The following is a 22,429-nucleotide window of genomic DNA, read 5'->3' on the forward strand; positions in this document are numbered from 1 at the left end:
ACGGCGCCCCGGATGATTGATAGATTGGCCATTGATTGCACGGCAACAAAACCAACGGAAAAGCGTCGAAAGGGACACGCACGCAAGCGCATACAGGCGCCACTCGCTCCGCCTCCCGGCGCGCGCGGGCCCCACCCCCTCACCGGTCACCCACCTTGGGCTCCTGGCGGGTGGCCTGGCCCTGCCCTCCCGTCCGTCGCCCACAGCTCCAGCTCCGGGTACACGGGGAAGGAGCAGGCTGCAAGCCGAACGCAACCGCGCGCCACCGCCGGTCTGCTGCCGCGCCGGCGGGGTCGGACGCCGCGGCCGGCGGCCCGTCATCCGATCCGGCGGTCGACACGTGGTGCGGATGGGGAGCAGCGCGGCACGGCACGGCACCGGCGGGCGCACCCACAACCACCCCCACCGGCCATAGCTCGGGTCACGTCGCTCGCCACCACCGGCCGGCGCCCGTCTCAGCCAAATATCCCTCGGACGGCGGGACGGGGCCCCGCGTCATCAGCAGGCGGCACCGCGCGGCCCGTTGGGCCCTCGCCTTCCGGGCGGGGTGCCCTCCCTCGGACCGTTGGTTTCCGACGGCGTGCCCGGTGCTTGTGCCTCTGCAGGCTGCAGTGGTTCTCCTCGCGCCGGTACGGGTTGATCATGAGCTTGGTCAGGGGAGGAGCTGGTGGTTTGCCGGTTAGCCCCTCTGGGTATGCCGGTATTGCACATACCTAGATGGCTAGGTTAGGCAGCAGGCCACTGCCGCTTGATCTCGCGCATATGCTCCTGATCACCAGCTGCCTGCTGCTGTGGTTCAGAGTACTGGTACACCGTATGTACATCACTTGCTCATTCGTTGATCCACATTCTACAGGACTTAGCTCCACGTATTTGGTCAGCACAGCGTCTTTGTGCATGGCTTGCTGTGAACTTGTGCTCCTGGTTATTTCTGGATTTTGTTTTCGTTGCAGATGCTACTAGACGTGATGCCAAATAAAAGATATGTGCAGCATGCTCTATTTGGGTTTTTTAACCATCTGTAAAGACATGCGGTTACATCCAGCATTTGAAGTCCCAAGGAGGTTTGGAAGAGAAACGTACGTAATAAAATAGCGTGAGTTTTAGTTTTTCCTTGCGGAATAATTAATGTCCAAGCAGATTGCATGGATTATTCATTTAATAACTTAGACATGCATGGACAGAAAGGTTTTGCAGCAAAATTTCTTCACGTATCCCGTTGCCATGTACTATTACACATTCAAAGCAGCCAACCATTTAGCTCCTCACTAGCCACGTTTGGCAAATTGTCGGCTCGAAGCAATTTAATTAGCTAGCTACCGATACTTTGCTGTGCGGTTACCATCTTGCAAGAGAGATCAAATCCAGGGCTAGTCACTACATCGGTGATGACTGCTGCTGCCTCGGTTCCCATCCAAACAAGGCGAGCAATGCAAAACGGAGCACCTCCGTCCTCTCCTTTCAGGGAAAAGCGAAACGGAGGTAGCAGCAGCAGCAGCAGCTAGCTCTCACCTCATCCAGAGTTCCAAACCGGAGAGCTCCGTCCTGTCTACACGAACTACGGCAACGAGAGACGAACCAGAACGGCATAAGCGCAGGCTCGTTCGCCGCTGCAAGCCCGTTGGAAGAAGCCGGAAACGATCCATGGGAGGAAGGGAACTCTCGGGCAAAGAGGAAAGTGGTGTGCGTCTAGGCTAGGGGGGCTTTGCCCAAAACCACGACACACCGAGGTTCCATCCGGAAAAGTCCACGGCCTTTCTCTCCCCTTTCTCTATCTCCTGTGCCTCGACCTGTCGAGTCCTCACTGGTCCATTCATCAGCTCAGCAATGAGAGGAGAGAGAGAGAGAGAGGGTGGCTGACACATGGCCGGATATCGTGGTGCGGAATTGAATTTGATTAATGCGGCGAAGGTGGCGTGTGCGGGCGTACGAGCAGCGAGCGGCCGCAGAGGGAGAGGGGGGGGGGGGGGGGGGGGCGATCACGAGACGGGGGCGTCGCCTTTTGCCTCTAGGGTTCCGCGACGCCCACCACCTTGCCGGAAATGGCAATGGGGGCCGCGACCCAATCACTCGCCACCCGGCTCGCCTCGTCCTTTTAACCCCACCCCCCGCGCCTCTCGCCTCCCATCCCCGCCTGCGCCCTCCTCACCTTTCCCCTCCTCCGCTTTCGCTTTTGCTCGGCTCGATCGGGGATCGGAGAGCAGCTAGCAGCAGCTCCGGTGGTGTGGGTGGTGCTGAGGTAGCTGCTGCCAGCTGGGGGCAAGCTAGCTGGAACAAGGGTTGGGAGCCATGGGGAGGGGGCGGGTGGAGCTGAAGCGGATCGAGAACAAGATCAACCGCCAGGTCACCTTCGCCAAGCGCCGCAACGGCCTGCTCAAGAAGGCGTACGAGCTCTCCGTGCTCTGCGACGCCGAGGTCGCGCTCATCATCTTCTCCAACCGCGGCAAGCTCTACGAGTTCTGCAGCGGGCAGAGGTATATATACGCACGCGCCAGCACGCACATACATGTGTGTACGAGATGGCGGTACCGGAAATCTCGCCGGATCTGGCCTCCGGGGGAAGCGCACGGGGTGCTGGCGGGAGCTTGGAGGGGTTTCCGAGCTCACTAGGGGCGTTTTTTCGCGGGGATCTGGGTGAGACAGCTGGGTGGATCCGCCAGAGGCGCATCTCCTGGTTTCTGAACTTGTGATGTGTGATGCGTTTCGAGGTTTGGGAGTAGAAACTTGGTGGATTTCTAGAGAAATTAGGGTTTTGGTTGCTCTAGGCTTGTAGTGAACTTGGTAGATCTGGTGGATTTTGCTCCCGGGCGGCCCGGGTTAGAATACACCCGATTGGTCTAGAGATGGCGCGAATTCCCGGTTAAACTAACTGTACTCGCACGCGTGAGAGCTAGAGACATCAAAGCCGGGGCCGTTATTGCAGATTTTGGCATGTTTTGGTGTGCCATTTGACAAGGCTTTGGAGGAAGCTTAGTTTATTTGGGCATCACATCAGCCAGTTGGCGTTCTGTTGTCGTGCCGGGACACTGGTGGGGGTTCTCGGCATGCATCCCCCCAGTTTGTTTGCGTAGATCGTTTGGGATTTGGGAGGAAACAGAAACGTTTATTTGCATCTGAGTGGCTGCTGTTTCTCCCCTAATTTTTGTTTCCACTTCATAAAAGGTAAAAGGGGATCTCATGGCAGTGGTTTGATAATAATAAGGATTGATAACTTAAGTTTTTGTTTTGTAACAAACGAAATACTCTAAAGATGCCAGCGTATATATGAACTTTTAAATTTTCAGTTTTCCTGGTTTATTTGTATTTTTTTGTCATGATATGCAGCTGAAAGGCTTTAGGTCATTTTCTGGTTCGTTTGAATGATCCAACATACAATAAAAAAACAATCAGCATGGATCACTCATGAATTTAAGTACATAACAAATTTTATATAACTTTCTTCTTTTCTAATGGACACACACGAAAAAAAAATGACAGTTTCTTCTTTTATATAACTTTCTTCTTTTCTTCTTTGTAATTTTGGCATGGCTCTACAGGGAAAAAATGATGGAAAAAAGAAAGAAAAAACTTGTGTCCCAAATGTAGCTGCTGTGATAACGATCAGATGCGAATTGGTCTGTGTCCGTACAAACTTTCATGATGATCTGACTGGCAATGTCAAGCAACCGTTCTCTTTTTAGTTCTAAATCTGAAACAACAAACTTAGTTTATTTATGTTGCACATGTCAAGAAGAAACCAGAGTATGCATTTCTACACCTCATTTGTCTTTGTACGCTGGACAGTATATTATTAATTACTTTCCAACATACACGCTCATCATTTTTTGCCCTCTTAATTTTTTTAATAAGTTCGAGAGGTCACAATCTAAAACGTAAAATATTTTTCAATATTTCTACATCAAACGGCCTACATATCTAACTTCATTTAATTTTAAGGGAAAACGTAATTAATTCATCTTTGACGTTTGTATTTGTAGTATTGAAGTACTATATGACTGTGAACAGCAACCTTTTGAGATCTCGTTCTGTGTTGTTCCAGGACAAGGAAAGGTACACAAGATTCCTAGGATTGACCTGGAAGTATAACTAGGGTACAATCAATGACATCTTTCAAATGTTATTGGTTGCGGCTCCTCAGCTGTCTTACGGAATTGTCTTTTCATGCCCCCACGCCCGTAAAATTCTCCAAGGAAAAGCTTTATCAGATGTCCCTTCAAAGACTATACAATTGCTACCTTGCCAGTACTCTAGTATTTTATGCTGACAGATACTCATCGTGTATACAGTAGATTTTGTTCCTTCCTATCTTCCTCTCTGAAGTCCGTAGCATGGCAGAACAACTGAGGTTCCCGTGGTATAGGGGCGAACAAGGGTGTGTTCGTTTCACAGGGTCTAAATTTTAGAGGGGTTACATCAAAGAGAATCTTATCATTTAGAAGTATTAAATAAAGTCTAATTACAAAACTAATTGCAGAACCCCAGGTCTAATTCGCGAGACGAATCTAATGAGGTATATTAGACCATGATTAGCGGATGATTACTGTAGCATCACTGTGACAAATTATGGATTAATTAGGCTCATTAAATTTGTCTCGCGAATTAGCACCCATCTGTGTAAAAAGTTTTATAAATAGATTTTATTTAATACTTCTAAATGATAAGATTCTTTTTGATGTGACGGGGTCTAAACTTTAGAGGGAGGAAACGAACACACCCTTATTTATTCTAGGGTTCCGTTGGGAAGCCAGGTTCTCTGTCTCTTGTGCGTTTTTGTTCGTGTATCTAATAAGCTCTATTTCGGGGGTGAAAGGATCTGAGCTTCAGGAATTTTTTGTGTCATGCATGTATTACTGCCACACTAGTTCTATGAACTTGAACTATCAGTACCATGATAAAAATAAAAGTACAGATGCTTTGATATTTTTGTACACAACCAAAGTCCTTCTAAAGTTGAGAAACTTAGTCGCATTTGCATTTCATCTTCCCCAGCCATCGTATTTTATGTTCTCTGCTAACTATCCATGTCAATATGAACTTGTAGCAGCATCACCAAAACACTTGAGAGGTACCAAAAATCCAGTTATGGTGGACCAGATACTGTGATACAGAACAAGGAGAATGAGGTTAGCTTGACACTTTTATTATCTGATGAACCAGTTCTTCTAATGTTTGCTCTTCTGTTAGAGTATTTCCTTTGTTGTCAAAAGATTTATACTAGTACTCTCCCATCTGAAACAATTTATGTTGGTCTCTAATAAATAATTCATAAGTAAACATAATGGCCTTGTTGATTTAAGACATATGTGGTAGTTACAAAAGCCATATCTTCATTTTATTCTAGTAAATATCTTGTTATAGAACAATCCTTGAATCATGATACATTCATACGTAGAATATTGCCATTTGTTTCTCTGGTCGCATGAGCCAAGTAAGAGTTACAATCATGGCTACAATGATGTAGAAAAAAACAAGTTTACATCTTTGCTTACTAGTTGTTTTCCAAATATAATTCCATGTGAAGTGGTATTTTATTTTAATGCAGAATTCATATTTCATCCCTATTGTCCACTTTGCCCATTTGCTCAAAAGGCACTTAATGTGTACTTGTTTCCTTAGAGATCTTACTGAAGTAGCTCCTGTTTTTTTTTCAGTTAGTGCAAAGCAGTCGCAACGAGTACCTCAAACTGAAAGCAAGGGTGGAAAATTTACAGAGGACTCAGAGGCAAGTTGAATCTGTATACTCAATGAGTTTTTTCATGATGAAGTGACCTTTGATTTAACTGCTATGAGGTTGGACAGTTTCTGCAAAAGTGCAATAACTAGGTAGTACTGTAGTTTCTAGTGTATGTTACTAGTCCACAGCATGTAATCGGTTACATTTTCGATGTAGAAATATCTATGCATCTTTATGGTTTTGCCCTAGTTTGGTTGACTAGTGTAAAAACTAAAGCATTGCGTCCTAAGCATATATACAAGTTGAAGTTGTTAGAAGAAGGTAGCTTAATGTGTATAACTTATTTAAAAAGTATATAATTGTTTATCAATATTTTATTGGCAACTACAGAAATTTGCTCGGTGAAGATCTTGGGACACTTGGCATCAAAGAGCTTGAGCAGCTTGAGAAGCAACTTGATTCATCCTTAAGGCACATAAGATCCACAAGGGTAATTGATTGAACAAACCATTTTCTCATGTAGTAAAATTCTCTTGGAGAACGCAATTTTTCATGTATTGCAATAAATGGTTCTCTTTGAATATAATTGTGACAATATATAATTAAAATTTCCACTAATGGGGATTGCAACACATAATATATATACATTGTTTATATTCCACAATATTTCCATTGATTTCATATATTTCCTGAAACCTATTATGCCAGCCTGGATATTTGATTTAGGTCTGAATGATATAGTATCATATATCTTTAATAAATGCTAACTGATCAATGTTCTGTTCCTGCAGACACAGCATATGCTTGATCAGCTCACTGATCTTCAGAGGAGGGTATGTTCATAACATAATACGAATGATGTCGATTTCTCTTCTTAGTTCATTTCTGCTCAGAAAAGAGCATTGGTACTGTTCCAACTGATGATGTCAACCATTTTCCAGGAGCATATGCTGTGCGAAGCAAATAAGTGCCTTAGAAGAAAGGTATGCTCTCCTTACCAGCTATAGTTGATGTTGCATACATTATTTTCTTTGATCTTATCTAGATACTACAGGAAATATCATCATTTTGTTTTGAAGTTTCAAGTCATATATAGTTTGAGCCAAATGCACATCTGGAGAACTAGGTTCTCAAGTTGACTGCTCCAGCTGACATATATCTATATATATAGCACGGTGCTCCCTCTGCACTTATATACGCTATTGCAAATTCCTGTGTCATCAATGACTTAGTTCAATTTCCATCAGCAGAAATGAACAATAATGATCCTGACTGAACCAGTTTGCATGTACACTAGTACTGTGCTGCTTATCTTTATTGACCAGTCCGTTTTCGCATTCAAAACACTTAATTCTATGATAGTATTTTCAGAAAAGATAACCTCCCATCACATCATCACTATGAGGAGGGTGATCCTTTATTTACCAACTGGACCAACATTGGATGTGCATGCATGGGAAATCTAATCATATATTGTTACATTCAACTGGGGATTGATTTGCCATGCATGGCTGGGCATTGCAACACGTAAGTATACTCAAATGATGAGTTGCAGGGTTACTAATGCGCCTTGTGGTTTTTTTGCGAGGAAACGTGAACAGCTGGAGGAGACCAGCAGCCAAGTGCATGGGCAGCAGGTGTGGGAGCACGGTGCCAACTTGCTTGGCTACGAGCGGCAGTCCCCACAGCAGGGCCCGTCGCATGTTAGCAACGGATTCTTTCATCCCCTGGAAGTTGCCCCCGAGCCAACCCTGCAGATTGGGTACGATGCCGTGTACCTGCAGCCTGCTTCCTGGCATTCGCCAGATCTTATGTGCATTTGTGCGGTGCAGTCTGTGCGCGCATAGCTAGCCATATCTGATCCTGTTCTCTGTCATGATTTTTCTGGCATGTGTTTGCAGGTTCGCTCCTGAGCATATGAACAACTTCATGCCTACATGGCTACCCTGAAGATGGGCCGGGAAGGAAGGAAATAAAAACATTGTGATATGTCACATGCATGCGCGTGGTGCTCTGCTGCAAGAGTGGCCGCTGTGTGTTCCAGTCACATATATGTCGTCGCCTGTCCGTGTCAATGTGTGGAAAACAAATTAATATTTGTGATTTTGTGATATGTGTAAGCGCGCGCAAAGACTAGCTGTTTGATTATCGGTCGATGTCGGAATGTATCCCGTATAAAAAAAGCCGTACGTCACAGCCTGCTACCTCTGCCGCATAAAAGTCCGGTGTAACGCCAGTACGGCTGTACATTTCGTCGTTTGCAGCACAAGTACTTTAAGTGTGTTTGGCTATACTGTGCCTATATAGTTTGTGCTGTGTTATTGGGTGTATATAGGAAGGACCCTTCTCATGCATCATCCTCATCATCCTCCTGCCCAGCTGCACACTTGCGTACACTAGTTCCAGTACTGTAGAAATGCAAAGCATACGCATGCATACGCAGCTCTGCAGCTTTCTTGCACAGCATGCCTGAGAAAGTTTTGGCTCAGTTCCCAGCAAAACAAGGTAGTCTAGAGCAGCACTATATATACTACAGTCTACAACTAACTTCCGATATTGTGTGCAGTGGTACTAGCCCGTACGTTGGGGGGTTTCAGCAAAACATAGATGTGTACCCAAGGAAAACTTACTGTAAAGTGTAAGCTTTCATGTCCAATTCAAAAACAGCAAAAGGCAACTCCGATCCGGTGTTAGTTACAGCAGCTGCGGCAGGGATGCTTTGATCTTGAAGGCGTCGGTCGCTGGACCAACGTGACAGCAACACAACAGGCCGTTCCTAAGACAAGAGCAAGGTCCCGGGGTTCCTCTTCCTTCCCCCCGGCGCGAACGGCCTCGGGAGGAAGGGGCGACGACGCGTTTGCTGCCGCCGCCAGCTACCTGCCGCGCTCCACCAGAAAGCAAGCGCGCGCGAGCGAGCCGGGTTCAGTCCCCCGGCTCCCGCCCCACGCCTTCCACGCGCCGCACGCCCCAGCAGGCGCGCCCGAAACAAGGTCGCTGTGCAGGATTGATCCGTCCCGCTTGCCCGCCGCGCCGCAACACGTCGCACGCCGCGAGCGATCGGCACGTCCGCGCCGCGCTGGATGTTTCCGTCACCAGGCCAGGCCAGGCAGGCCCGTACCGTACGCCCCCATGGACCACGGCCCACGGGCAGGCGTGCAGGTAGCTGCCACCACAGCGGGTAGCAGGGAAAGAACTGCGAAGCTCTGCAGGAAATCTGGACGATGTGGGTATGTTAATCCAACAGCGACCTGAGATGGATTTGCGCAGGCTCGCCGATGCCATGTCATGTGCTCAACGCGGACAGCTAGCTGCGCGTTTTTCCAGATATTTCACATGAGTGTGATCTTGACGGCTGATTTCGTTCGCATCGGTGGATGTGCTGCTCCCGGCTGATTTTGAGGGGCACAGAAATAAAAACGTTGCACCGAGTGTTTATAACGTGGAGGGGACTATCGTTTCACGAGCAAATATAGCGCCATCGATCACGTGGTTTCATTGCGTGCCACACATTGTTATAAGGAAAAAAAATACTTGTCCATTATGCATTTGCCCTTTAGTTTGTCACTCTAATCTCTCATAGTCTCCTAGCAAGATCAAATGAGATTGTGTGCGCGCGTGTGTGTGTGTTAGGGTATGGAAGAATAGGTAAATGGTAGCAGCTAGTAGGATAGTTACTACTACTCCATCCGTTCAGATTCGAAATTATAGTCGTTTTAAGATGTGTAGATATACATAGTTAGATAGTTTCTATTATGCACTAGATATATATTATATTATATCTAGGTGTATAACAGAAACTATGTATCTATCTAGATTTGCTAAAATGATATTTGAAATGGATGAAGTATATATTTTTTTTATGGGAACCATCATAGTTATATACTCAAACTATGACCAAATAACGAGCAATCCACGGCCCCTTCGAAAACTAACAAACTGTAACATCAAGAGGACCAAACAAAATTTGAGGTTCGTCTATCGCTAATTCATCATGAACACTGATGATTTTCAGCGGGATACTCTTGTTATTTCACCCACTTCAAATTCCTTCTGGAGACCATGCTAGAACTGGACGGTCTTCACTTTCTGAAATTCCAGTACCAGAATTCTGAATTCCTGGGATTACACTACCTTGACTACTAGGCCGTCATCTAGCTGCACAGTTATCCACGTCACCCCGGAATCAACCAACCAATAAAGAATTCAACGCTGCGTCCGCCATTATCCTCTCGGAGACGCAACGCCCATTCCCCGTCCTGCTAGTGTATTTCAAGAGCGCCCATGTCCCCTTCCAGTCCCAAGCTCTCCATCTCCCTCCTTTGAAAGCCGCAAACCCAACCAAAAAAAGCCGCAAAAAGCAACCAAGAGACGCAACGCGGAGGCGGAGCGGACCCCATCTCCTTCCCCACCCGGCCTCGACCTCCTCCCTCCCCCTCCGAGAACCCAGGGACGGCGGGATGAGGCCAGCGGCGGCGGCGGCGGAGGCGGACGCGCACCAGTCGCGGCTGCTCTACGAGCTCTGCGCGCTCCTGCTGACGGTCCTCCGGGCGTCGCCGGAGGGCGGCGGGGTCGCGGCGGCGCGGCCGCTGCTGCCGCGGCAGGTGACGCCCGCCGGGGTGGCGTCCATGCTGCTGGGTGCGTCCATGGCGCTCATGCTCTGCGGCTCGGTCACCTTCATGCTGGGATTCTTCCTCATGCCCTGGGTCGTTGGGCTCGGATGCGTCTTCCTCTTCGTCGGCTTCGTCACCAACCTCTCCGGGATCTGGAGGGCCATCCTCCTCTGGCCCGCCGCCGCGTGCGCCGCCTCGACCAAGGAGGCCTCGTCCTCCCCATGTACGTGATCCCGCCGGCTTAGCCCTGTTCCAGGTTTACATGTTTGGGGCGATAGAAATTGGAAACGTCTTTATGATTGGGGCGGTCAATATCGTAATTCAGTGTTTTTTTTTTTGTTTTGATGAAGGCCTAAAGGGTAATTCAGTGTGGATTCGGCGTAATTGGGGATGAATACGAGAATTGGAGTATATTGGCTTTGATCAGGGTTGAATGCACCGAATTGGGCGTTCCTCTCTTGGATTCTGCCCTAGTTTGTAGCATTTGATTTCCTTGGGCGCTTGAAACTAGAATATTTTTTTGATATAGGATAATTCTGTCCATTTAGTTCAAGAGGGCATATCATGGGCATGGCTAATTGATCTCCTGATGAGAATGTGAACAGCCTGCGGGAGTTTGTTGCAAAAGTAGTGCACCTCTCTTTTGCGGTTCAATTGCTTGGCTAACAAAATTAGCTTAGGATTTAAGCGCCCGCCATCGCCCATCCCAATGAAAAGGGGAAAAGGATCAAGGAAGTCATGGCTGTTGCATGTTGCTGCAAGCTAGTGCAACATCCTTCAGTGTGTTTCAGACAATTAGACTTTTAGTTCTGTAAGTTAGATCTGGAAAGATTATGGTAAAGTTATAGATGATGAATTATGACAATGGAAAATAGTGTGTTTGTGTCGCCCACTTTATGAAATTGAAGGGGATAAATAAGAATAAGGGGATGAAGTCAATCAAAAAGGTAAAATGGGAACTTTATTGTTTGGCTGCTTAGTGCTTGCTAAGTAGCGGACCACTTTGTATATTGATTCATTCTGATGGGATTGGGGGAGACAGGGAGAGCCACTTTAGAAAAATGCTTGCAATGAAGCCAGTGTCAGGATTATTGATCTTGCAGAAAAAGAGCTTTCCAGGGCTCCTAGTTAAAGTGCAGAAAAATAGCAGACATGTGGGGATTGACCTTGCTTATTCCTTTCAGCATTTCACTACCATCCTTCCTTATATTTCCAATAGGGACAGAATATTAGAGATACAAGACTGACATATAGGTACAGTTTAGCCTCAGTGCCATCGTCAACTTCGATTACCACTAGGAAAAGTGTTGATCCAAACAAGTGAAAAATCTATACTGTATTTTTTTCTATTTTGTACAAAGCAGATAGATTGATTGCGTCATCATTAACTGATACTACCATCTAGAATAATCCCACATGGGGGAAACTCCAATGTCTTTATTCCTTTAGCGCTAACCCTACGTCGTTATCATTGTACAAAGACTTTATACCTGTTTCACTCGTTTAGCTGTCCAATTGCGACACTGTAATATAACCTTCCGGTTATCCACTTCTTGCAGGGCAAATATTTTCCAAGCCTCCTTTCATACCGATGTGAAGGCAAATACAAAGTAAGACTCCGATGGAGGTGTATAGGAGCAGGGGAGTCTGAGCATACTGTTATCGTCGCCAACCTATATTTTCCTTCCTGGGGAACTTTTTTACCATGTAACGCCACGACAAGTTTGGAATGGTTTTATACTGTGACTAGGAGGATACTTCTTTGTACATACGGAAAGAATGCTCTGGTCTAATCATCACGTGGAGCTTATTATAATTGTTTCAGAAACGCTGTTCCTTCCCGGAACACCAAGAAGTTCAATATATTTTCTTTTTCAGTGAGCTTGTACCGTACCAGACTACCAGTAACGTTGTTCCACTGGGTCTTTCACCTGATTGTGCTGTTATGCTCCAACTTTGCTCATCTTTGACTTTGAGAGGAGTGGCTGCGATTTCCATTTCTTGCAAAACTGAAGTGTCACGAACAATTGACTTTGAGAGGAGTGTTTGCCTGGTGTACCGGAACCCTAAACTGAAAATGACAGGAGGTCCTTTCCTGTCCGGTCTTGACAGAAATGGTACGGCGTGAGCATTCACCTTCTGGCTTCTCATCTCTTCTGATTTGCACAAAGAACTGTAGTTTTCGCTCCCATCATCTGTCCCTCCTACTTAAACATCGCCTAATCCCTGTCCAAAACGAGCAAGCGCGAACAAACCTTCATCAGAGTGCTTTCGTTCCTGTGCACCAAAAGGCTATCAGATGCTCAGGCTGCTACAGATAACCGTCCATGCCGGGAGCGTTGGGTAGGCCCGCTCGATTACAGTTGGCTCGTGCTCCCAGCTCCCAGGTCCCCAACAAACCTGCTAGAAAGCCAAGACCCCACGAAAGAAACGGTTGGGGTCAAAAGGTATGGCCATGGAAGCAAGAGGAGGGCGACCTGGTGAAGCAATGCCTCGCCGCACGGAAGCTCTACGCGAGCAGGGTGCCGGCTACGGGCGTCGGCGTCAAGCAACTGGCATCGAAGGTCGTTCCGGGCTGGAACCCGTGGTTCAACGTCGCCGCGTGCTGCACTGGCGGCTGGGGCACGCAGGCCCCGTGTCTTGTCGGTCGTGTTGCTCTGGAACCGCCGGCAACGGTGTGGCTTGGCCGTGCACGAGTCAAGGAGAGAAGAAGCGCAAGGCAAAGGTGGAAGTCCGCGAGAAGAGAACAGATCAGCGTGCCAGGCGGGCAGATTTGTATGGAATCTACGGCCAGATATGGAAATCAGACGCGCTCGGCGTACAATCTAGGCATTCAGGGCCTGCTTGCTTACTAAAATTTGCCATGCCAAAATGTAGATAAAACTATAAATTTTAGCATTTGTTTGGTTAGAATCTAAAACGTAGCTCACCTTCTAGTAAAAAAGATTGGCATGCTCACGTTTTGGCAGCCCACCAAGCAGACCCTCCGAACAAAGAGGTAGATTATTTTAACTCATTGAATCTCAAAACTGAACGTCTGCCAAGACAGTAGCCGTATAAGGACTCACGAACACATCCCAACATGAATAAATCTGATAAAACTTTTTGGAAACGCCCATCATAAACCTGGCACCACTGGCAGAGTGTGAACGAAGTCAGACAAGGAAATTGGCATTCTGAAGTACTGATCCGTATTGGAATCCAAAGTTCCTTGCAATGGATCACAAAATCACTGAAACTAAACTAAACCAGTAGATTGTCTGACATGATAACAAAGCTAGATTGTTTCTCCAAAACATTCTCTGAGACTTCCATGGTAGGGAGAAAAACTACGCGAAAATTCTGAACGAGGCTCTTAGCCATAGTTCAGGCGGAACATGTCGTTCTGCACGTAGAAATTCCCCGGTCCAACTGGCATCAAATGGAACATCTGCACAGGAAACAGGCAACGATGAAACCAATTTTGTTTGCGCATGTCAACCAAAGTTATAGAGGCAAAAGTGAAAACCCTTATAATTTTCCATAGACCATAACTGAGTAACCAATATTGACATGACATTCCCTACAACTTAACATAATAGAAAACTGAAGGTACTCTAGTCCGTGGGAATTCAGTGGAGGTACCTATAAACACAAACAACCAAAAAAAAACACCATCCCAGCTCATCGAAACACAGTCAACTGAATGAAACACAATCATGAAGTGAACTTCATGCAGTCCAAGCAGAAGAACATAGCATGTGTTTGGTTTACAGACAGTAGGAAAACAAAGAGAGAACTGATGTGCAAGTCTACATAATTCTACAGTATGACAATTTAGAAAGGAAAAAATCTTGAAAATTTTGAAACCACCAAACCAAAAGGTTGTTGTGGCATCCCTGAACATAAATATGTGAAGTAGAACTCAGTTTGATGTTGCCCACACTTGTCACAAACATTTAAGGATGTAACATGCTATACTTGTTCTCCCAATATTAGCCCATTGATGAAACAGAAGGTAAAGACCCTGAACTTAGGAGTGTAGGATGGAAAAAAAAACAAAAGCTACACAGAAGATAGTTCCAATACACATGAAAACTCTGATAGAATCAAATGAACCCTGCGAAGCTTTTCTCACAGATGACAAAACACTCAAAACATATTGAAAAGAGAGTCATCTCGACATGCACTTCCCAAAAAAATCAATAACAACAGACTAGATCAAGAGAACTCCAAACCACCACATATAGTATCTCAAATCCCTCCACCACAACAAGCGATCAGATGTTAGAAATATATAACTGGAAGTGGGAACACCACAGTGAAGGTCAATACATACAACTTTAGTTTCAGAAAGAAACAACCGCTGTGCCCTGGTGGCCTGGTGGCATAAATAACTACGGATGAAACATTGGAGCACCGAATGCAAAAGTAAAATCCTAGCAAGTAGTACAGATCACATTGTGTTAATCCTAGCGATAATCTGAAAACAGAAAAATCACAATCTGAACACAGAGAAGTCACTTATCCAAACGACTAGAGATGTGCAGCAATAATATCATGACCATTGACCAGACCTCCAGCACAGGAAAACAGAGATCGGTAAACTAAATCCGCAATGTTAGCAAGTAATAAGCTAACATAATATCAGTAAATTATTTATAAGAGATGACAGGTTGCTGCAAAGTTCAGCAAATTTTGGGGATGGAACCACTCCGGCATGACACTATTACTCCTGATGCACACCAAACACATCCCTAAACAATTGCTGTGGCACGCCTTCTAAAGTATTCTACAACAGAGATGTCACTGCAGTAATCACAGCTACACAAGTAATAAAATAAAATAAAAAAACTCGACCGGGTGGGGTATGATGGCTCCAACTGTTTTTCATTAAGAGGAAGCAGCTTCGCGGTCCAGAAAACCAGTCATCTGACCAAGTCAGCGAGGCCCGTTCGCCACAACTAATCGGTACAACAAATCCATATACGGTTATAGGACATCACAGTATAGAGAGATCTGGTACCAATCATCAGAAAATTAAATCTACGGCTACCATTCTACGAAACAGACAAGGTGAAAAGATCATCAGAGGGCAAAGGGGAGGATCACCTGGGAGAACTTGAGGGGGTGCTCGCCCTCGCCGACCTGCAGTGCGCCGGAGACGAAGACGAGCATGCCGCCGGCGGGGCCGGACGGCAGGCAGTCGACGGTGGTAACCTGGTGCTTGCACGCAGCGAACGGAAGGGAGGTGAGCTTTTGCGTAATAGCGGCGGCGCCCATGTACTTGTCGCCCTCGAAGGTGAGCATGGAGCCCTCCTGGTAGAGCCCCACCAGCGCCGCCCGGTTGGTGTCGAACGTCGTGTAGTAGTGGTCCACGAACGCCCTCGCCACGCCGTCGGGGTCCATTGGTGGTGTCCGCCGCTCGCCCGGTTGGCCTAGGGTTTAAGGGGGATTGTGCTTGTCAGCTTGTGCGTGGGACGGGCGCGGCGGAGGCGAATGGGACGAATCGAATGGAAGGATCGAGAAGGTGGCGGCCGGCGGGCGTGGAGGAGTTGGAGGAAGTGGAGACTGGAGAATGATGGGCCGAGGAGATCGGGCCGTACTGCGACCTTCGCGATGGTAAGCCAGATGGGCTGTAAGGATGATATCTGAGTTTAGGCCCAGTGGTTGGCCTTAGGCCTCGTTTTCATTTTTTTTTTGTTCGGCGTACGATTGGAAATGTCAGGTGTAACTCAAAAAAAAATGTCAGGTCTTCAGAATCACCTTAAAATCTAGTTAATTTTTTTTCGTAAAAAAATATATAAACTCTAATGAATATGGTAGTTATGCTTCAATTTGCAAGCACTGCTATCGTTTGGTTCAATTCAGTTCAATCATAGCATCCTCACTCAAGGAGCGCGGCAGTGGATGCACCACATTTTCTCCAGATGACTACTAGATCAGAAACAAGTACACATCTAACAAAAAATAGATCACTGAAAATAACATTGCATTGGTTAACGCTGGTTTGAACTGAGACATTCGTGGTTACTTTCTTCTCAAAACAAACCTAGCATGGAGCAAATCAAGTCCAAACTCGCATAAAAGGACAGTAATAACAAGTTGAACAGTTGAAAATTTCAGAGCGAACCACCCGTTTATTCATCGACCGGACCTGAAGAAAGGGAACGCCTCGCAACTAATTGATCGATCAACCGGACCTGTAGAAGGGGAACGCATGGGAGCGGTGGTAGAGCGCGCCGATGCAACCGTCGTCTCTATAGAATCTCACGAGGTCCACCTTCTCGCCGCTCTCGAGGTCGTAGCGGAGCAGGATACTGTCCTTGTCGAGGACAATGTAGCCGCCGGGCGCACCGGCGAAGTCGAGTGGCTTCTCGATGCCGAGCAGTCTTTTGAAGTACCACGCCTGTATGTTCTCCACCACCGCCTCGTGCACGCGCCGCCACGCCCCGGCGTCGTCCATCACCCACACGCCGTGCACGCCCTCGAGGCCGTAGTGCGGCAGAGCGGAGGGGTTGTCGTCGCGGATGTCGAACCCGCACAGCCGGAGCCGCCCGCCGGTGGACCCGAGGGACCGCGCCGTGCGCTCCACGGATCCCTCCGCGTCGGGCGGCTCGCGGACCACCCTCGCGCGGCCGCGCGCGGCGTCGTAGCTGAGGACGCGGCCGCGCTGCCGGCTCAGCCAGTAGAAGCACGTGCCGACGTGGATCCCGGGGGAGGCCGTGCCGAGGCAGCGAGCCACGCCCTTTGCGTCGAGCATGGTGGTGGCCCAGCTCCCCGTCGCGGACGAGAAGGTCTCCACGAGCACGCGCCGGAAGCGGGCGCGGGCGAGGAGCACGACGGTGAAGGAGACCCGTCCGGTCTCCGCGTCGACGTCGTAGCAGAAGCCGCAGGCCGTGTCGCGAGTGGGCGGGATGGCGGCGGGCGGCGGGAGTGCGAGCCAGCGGTTGGCGGCCGGGTCGCAGACGAAGTAGCGGGTCCGGCCGCGGCCCAGCAGCAGCCGGCCGTGCGACGCCTCGATGGTGAAGTCGAGCATGGGGACGGTGCGCTCGAAGAAGACCGCCGCGTGGTCCCCCAGTTCCATCACCGGGGTCGAGGGCGGAAGCAGCTTGGTTCTCGGCGGCCTGTAGCGGTCCCAGACGGTGTACTTGGGGAGGCGGGCCATGTTGAGGGCGACGTGGACGGCGGGGTCGGTGGCGACGAGCATGAGGTGGGTGTAGCCGAGCTTCTTCGGCTGGAGCACAATGGCGTCAGGGAGGCCGTCGAGGAGGGGCAGCGGGCGCGGGGAGAGGTGCCGGGAGAGGAACGCTGGCGACGAGATCAGCGCGCGCCACCGCGGGCACACGGCGGTGAGGCGGTACGCGTCCCTGGTCGGCAGCCGGTGCAGGAACTCCGAGACGACGCCGTCGTCCAGGTGCGGCGCCGCGTCGTCGCGTCCGCCGCCGACCGGCGTAATCGCACCCGCCGCAGCCATGGTGGCGCACGTGTTGCGGTGGACGGGGCGACGGGCCTGTCCTGTTCTGCTCTGCTTTGCCTGTGTTCTGTCTTGGGCGTGTACTTGTATGCGAGGGAGGTCAGGGGACGGCGGTGTGCTAGTGTGGATCGGGAGCGTCTGTTTTTATTTCAACGGCTGAGGTTGTACAGCGTGGATCTGAAGGTGCGGGTTCGTCGCCTCCGGTAGCTGCGTTTTTACGGTTCCTTGGAATGCACGGAAGGTATTTGACATGGGAGAAATGGATCCCCGACCGGCGACCCCCAAGCAATGCCGCATTGCTCAGCTTTTCGGATTCAAAATTGCCTAGCACAAAATATGTCCCTAATTTTTTTCATCTTTTATGTTTAACCCTCGGGAAGAGTTGGTTAATTTCCGTATAATGTTAACATGCTTGAAAAAATTAAATACAACTGAAGTTTACTCATTATTAAAACTTTTGTAAAAGTCCATCGGATCTTCCTTGTGCAGTTGATTTTGACCATATTATCCTCTGCCTCTTCATTAAGCCTCTCGAGCGACATCCAATAGATGCACAATACCAAGCTTGAAGCAGTCTGTGGTTGGCGTACCATTTCGTGGCGTTCCTCAAGGCAGTGGTAGACGCTAACTACGGAAACATCAAAACTATCGCTTTGATGCCTTGGATCAAAACCAACTCCAAATGGTTGAGGACTTGGGTTGAGGAGTTCATTTGATTTCTATAGCCAAGATAAGAGTGGTGTTAGATATTTGGATCTACCAGCTAATTGGCAGGTAGCTAATTTTAACCGAGTGGATTCAAATAGGATCAGCTAATGCCTAGCTAAAGTCCTTCTATATCCCTAGCTATTAACTATTCAATTAACTGATTCAACCTAGCGTAATTCCAGCTAGTTAGATAATAGATTAGCTCGGTGGATCCACGCCTTTAGAGTGATGGTATGTCCAGTTGGTTATGTGTTCTTTCGGACAGCGGTTTTGAATATTTTTTAATGTAAGCCGTACAAAGTGTCAATTTTCTTCTATCTTCAACTTTTTGTTCATCTTCTTCGTTGTGGGAGGAAAGAACCGCCTCTAGCAGCATTTTCTTTCCCTCTTTTATAGCTTGATGCCATTCCACGTCATCTCCAGCAGCCAGTCCTTCCCATACCCGACCTTGAAGTCACCCTTGGGTTCCCACACCTCAATTGAGAAATTCACAGATTTGAGGCAGTTGAAGGATAAGATGTGTGTTAGTAGTTACAGCATGTTATTTTTTTTTGCGAGGAGTTAGAGCATGTTATGGGCTCGAGTAGAATTAACTAATTCCATACCGACTCCTATGATCTGTGAATACGGATGGTTGGGTGGAGAAGAAGATCATTGAGGTTAAACTTAACTATTTGACAAATTTTGCATATGCAAAAATATATATGTTTTGTTCTGTAACACGAACTTTGCCTAATTCGTGGGGGATTTCAATTACGTAGACGCGCTATATTATGCAACCTCCTGCTCGATGCCTCGCGATCTACTTGTTGAATGCGGTGCAGTCTCTCCTGATCTCCCCATCCCTGCCGGTCTTCACCCCAACTCTGCCCAGCTTGACCATGGCATCCTTGAACGCCTCGAAGAAGCGCGTCTGGTTCTCGGCGAAGTCCCTGACCGCCGGCCGCGACGCGCCGTCGCTGTACAGCGCCTGGTCGGAGGTGAACAGGCCCATCCCGCGGGCGAGGCTGCCGTAGTAGGCGTTGTCGAAGGCGGTCGGGGTGACCGGATCCATGTCGACGGCGATGGTCGCGCCGACGTCAGGCGGACACGCCTCCATGAGCTGCCGCGCGTACGCGGGATCGTACGACGGGTCCACCGTGCGCGCGCCGTCGCCGTCGCCGACGGCGCCGTGGCGGTAGAGGCGGCCCGTGAAGCGGGTGCAGTGCGAGAACCCGACGGTGTGCGCGCCCGAGAGCGCGACCATGTCGAGCGTGGTGAGGTTGTGCCTGGAGAACAGGGCGGCGAGGTCCCCGACGCGCATGTCCGGCCCCGGCAGCCTGCCCGCGACGCTGCCGGCCTTGGAGACGAGGCCGTCCAGCCGGCCGAGCTCGACGTCCCAGTGCGGGCCAGAAGACTGCCACGCCATTGCACAGCCAGGTGTCAGACACGGACAACGGCACTGCCATTTTACCGACCAGTGAGAGCTCCTGCGCGGGCTCAGTTGGATTACCATGGCGACGACGTCCCTGGCGGCGATGGCGAGGATGTCGGCGCACGAGACGACGCCGGGGCACTCCTTCTCGACCTCGGCCTTGGCGCGCACCACGGTGTCGAAGCCGTCGCCGGCGAGGGACACGTTGTCCGGGGCGTCCTTCTCGGCGTCGTTGTCGCGGGACACGATGATGACCGACGCGTCACAGCCCTGCAAGTGAAATTCACCGTACACATGTCGATTTCAGTCACCTACTCACCTGGTACAAAATACAAACTAATACAAAGCACATTCACCATCAGACATTCAAAATGAAGTGTTTTCATCGCTGATGATTGGAAAGTGATGGAAGAAAAAGAATCAGAGTGCGGAACGATGACGTTGGCAGCACCAAATTCCGCGTCGGCCTCGTCGGAAACGACAAGATGGGTGCCTGATCTGCCAGCAGGGACGTCCGGCACATCTGGCCTGAATACCTGATAGAATTCAGTCCAGTTGACAGAAAAGGTCGTGCAGTCACGTGGCAGAGCCGACGAGCGCGTGATTCGTACCATTAATCTACTGCCCCACTGCCCCATCAGTCCTGTGTTCGCCTATCATTCCTACCCTTGCTGAGACAAACCAAATTCAGTCTGATAATCTGATCTAAAGATTCAGTCTGAAATGGTTTCGGCTAGCTGATGAGATCGAGCAGTAAGCTGCATGTCGATCTGAAAGCAGCTGAAAACTGAAGAATTCAGAAGGCTGATAGATCGAACTGAACCTCTATCTATGAAACTTCAAACCAAGAAACTTCAACCGACGAAACCTAATGCGACTCGTTTAAAACGCAAAGATTTTCACAGGAATCAGGTTCGGTTTCCGACGGATCCTTTTGATTCCGCCCACTGATTGCACGAATAAGCACTGATGGATGTGGCTCACCTCGACGAAGCAGTCGTGGAAGAAGAGCCTGAGCGTGGCCGGGACCGTGACGAAGGTCTCCTTGACCTTCTTGGCCACCACCGCCCGCACGGTCGCCTCGACGTCCGGGCACGTCGACCGGTAGTAGTCTGGGGACAGCTTCGCCTCGCCGGACGGCAGCATTGCTGCCACCAGGGCCAGCGCTACAACGGCGAGCGAGTTCCCGCATCTTCTCCGTCTCTCCATGGCCTTCTGCATTGGAGCTCAAGCCTCTGTGCGCTGAGTGTGCTCTAAAGGGAAGAAGACACTGATTAGTGAAGTGACTAGCTTGGAAGGCTCTACAAATGGAGACACGATGGGGTGGGTGGGCCTATGTATGCAGTGTGCACTGGGGTAAGTGAAAAGGAGGGGGCTTAGGTTTACTCGGATTGCAAATTGCAATATAATAAACTCAGTTAGTTGAGAGACAAAAGGCTGCACACAATGTGGTACTAGAACCTGTACAATCTACTAGTATAGTACATGCTTGCTCTGAAAACAAAGAAGCTACATATACTGGCGCAGAAACACCATGTAGAACCAAGAAAACATCACCCAACTTGATAAAATTGACACTAATTAGGGTGGTGCCTGCGTTTGCAAAGGTCAGTGTATACTACTAAAATTCTTGAAGATTTAAACATGAGTCGATAGGTTGTTTCACCGCAAAGAATCTAACTAATTGAGCTACTAGTTCGCTCAGATGTGAAGCACTTAGCAATTCTTTTGCACCGAGTTTGATATGTAAACCACGTTCATTATTGACTAATATTTTTTCTACATTAGTCCTTGCCTTTTACCTCTTTTACCTGTAATAGTCATCCACCTAATTGTATGTACTTTTTGCTTTTATCTACTTATTACTAAAATAAGAAGTGTTTATGTGGTTTCATCAATCACATAGAAAACCTACAACACTAATAGAAAAACCAACAAAACCAGCCGTCCATATGTAAAACTAAAACAAACTATTCATGCGCCGAAACTGGAGAGAAGCCGAACTAATCGAAAAAAGCAAACTGGTCAAAAACCCTTGATCTTTCCCGTAAATCAATCTGTAGTCCTCTTCTTTATAGGAATACTTCCTGTTAACCCCTAAAATTTAGCTTTTATTTTTCGCTTAAGCCCCTTGAACCTCTAAAAGTTCATATCTTTCATATTTTAGCTTCATTTTTAGAGATTTTTGCGCATACGCAAGGCTATAGTTATTACTCTTTTAGTTATTTTAAAAAATTATGATAAATAGCATATTATACATCCAACTTTTACAAAATCATGTTTGACACTACAATGTGATAATAGATACGATGCATTTGGCCCGGCGAATATATTTGCCAGTTGAAATAAGAAACAGAGAAAACATGATGCTAACAAACAAAATAAATAAATAATATATGGAAAGAAAAAAAATGCGTTTTTGAACACCTTTGACAACTCTCCCGACCGTTCCGAAAACGAAAAGGTCCGCAGCACACGCAGCAGCCGACGACGGGACGCATCCACTCAAGGAGTGGAGAAAATGTTTCCCGAATCAGTCCGCCTATGACATCGAGACATGTAGCTGT

General features: G+C 48.2%; 4 protein-coding genes across 6 annotated transcripts; 2 read left to right on the plus strand and 2 right to left on the minus strand.

The window, feature by feature from the left end:
* The first annotated feature begins 2,017 nt into the window (after nucleotides 1-2,017).
* LOC112882285 (MADS-box transcription factor 8) lies at nucleotides 2,018-7,800 on the plus strand. 2 transcript variants are annotated; one of them, XM_025947305.1, is made up of 8 exons: nucleotides 2,018-2,474; nucleotides 5,042-5,123; nucleotides 5,652-5,722; nucleotides 6,065-6,164; nucleotides 6,466-6,507; nucleotides 6,616-6,657; nucleotides 7,276-7,436; nucleotides 7,576-7,800. In XM_025947305.1, the coding sequence occupies exons 1-8, from the start codon at nucleotides 2,290-2,292 to the stop codon at nucleotides 7,622-7,624; spliced, it is 732 nt and encodes a 243-aa protein (XP_025803090.1). In that variant the 5' UTR covers nucleotides 2,018-2,289; the 3' UTR covers nucleotides 7,625-7,800. The 2 variants fall into 2 exon arrangements, with proteins under 2 accessions (XP_025803090.1, XP_025803091.1); XM_025947306.1 differs by having other exon boundaries at nucleotides 5,045-5,123.
* A 2,116-nt stretch (nucleotides 7,801-9,916) lies between these two features.
* Nucleotides 9,917-12,168, plus strand: LOC112883600. Of its 2 annotated transcripts, XM_025948927.1 has the most exons (3): nucleotides 9,917-10,507; nucleotides 10,635-10,643; nucleotides 11,844-12,168. In XM_025948927.1, the coding sequence occupies exons 1-3, from the start codon at nucleotides 10,132-10,134 to the stop codon at nucleotides 11,879-11,881; spliced, it is 423 nt and encodes a 140-aa protein (XP_025804712.1). In that variant the 5' UTR covers nucleotides 9,917-10,131; the 3' UTR covers nucleotides 11,882-12,168. The 2 variants fall into 2 exon arrangements, with proteins under 2 accessions (XP_025804712.1, XP_025804713.1); XM_025948928.1 differs by lacking the exon at nucleotides 10,635-10,643 and having other exon boundaries at nucleotides 9,922-10,507.
* A 1,199-nt stretch (nucleotides 12,169-13,367) lies between these two features.
* LOC112881748 (nuclear transport factor 2-like) lies at nucleotides 13,368-15,793 on the minus strand. Its single transcript, XM_025946594.1, has 2 exons — nucleotides 15,376-15,793; nucleotides 13,368-13,714 (listed from the first exon to the last, which is right to left on the minus strand). The coding sequence occupies exons 1-2, from the start codon at nucleotides 15,670-15,672 to the stop codon at nucleotides 13,640-13,642; spliced, it is 372 nt and encodes a 123-aa protein (XP_025802379.1). The 5' UTR covers nucleotides 15,673-15,793; the 3' UTR covers nucleotides 13,368-13,639.
* A 3,367-nt stretch (nucleotides 15,794-19,160) lies between these two features.
* Nucleotides 19,161-21,120, minus strand: LOC112880377 (peroxidase 55-like). The gene is made up of 3 exons (XM_025944961.1): nucleotides 20,847-21,120; nucleotides 19,941-20,132; nucleotides 19,161-19,844 (listed from the first exon to the last, which is right to left on the minus strand). Exons 1-3 carry the CDS (start codon nucleotides 21,081-21,083, stop codon nucleotides 19,251-19,253), a joined length of 1,023 nt encoding a protein of 340 aa, XP_025800746.1. The 5' UTR covers nucleotides 21,084-21,120; the 3' UTR covers nucleotides 19,161-19,250.
* Between the last annotated feature and the right edge of the window lie 1,309 nt (nucleotides 21,121-22,429).

This window comes from Panicum hallii, chromosome 2 (genome assembly GCF_002211085.1).
Source record: "Panicum hallii strain FIL2 chromosome 2, PHallii_v3.1, whole genome shotgun sequence".
Lineage (NCBI taxonomy): Eukaryota > Viridiplantae > Streptophyta > Magnoliopsida > Poales > Poaceae > Panicum > Panicum hallii.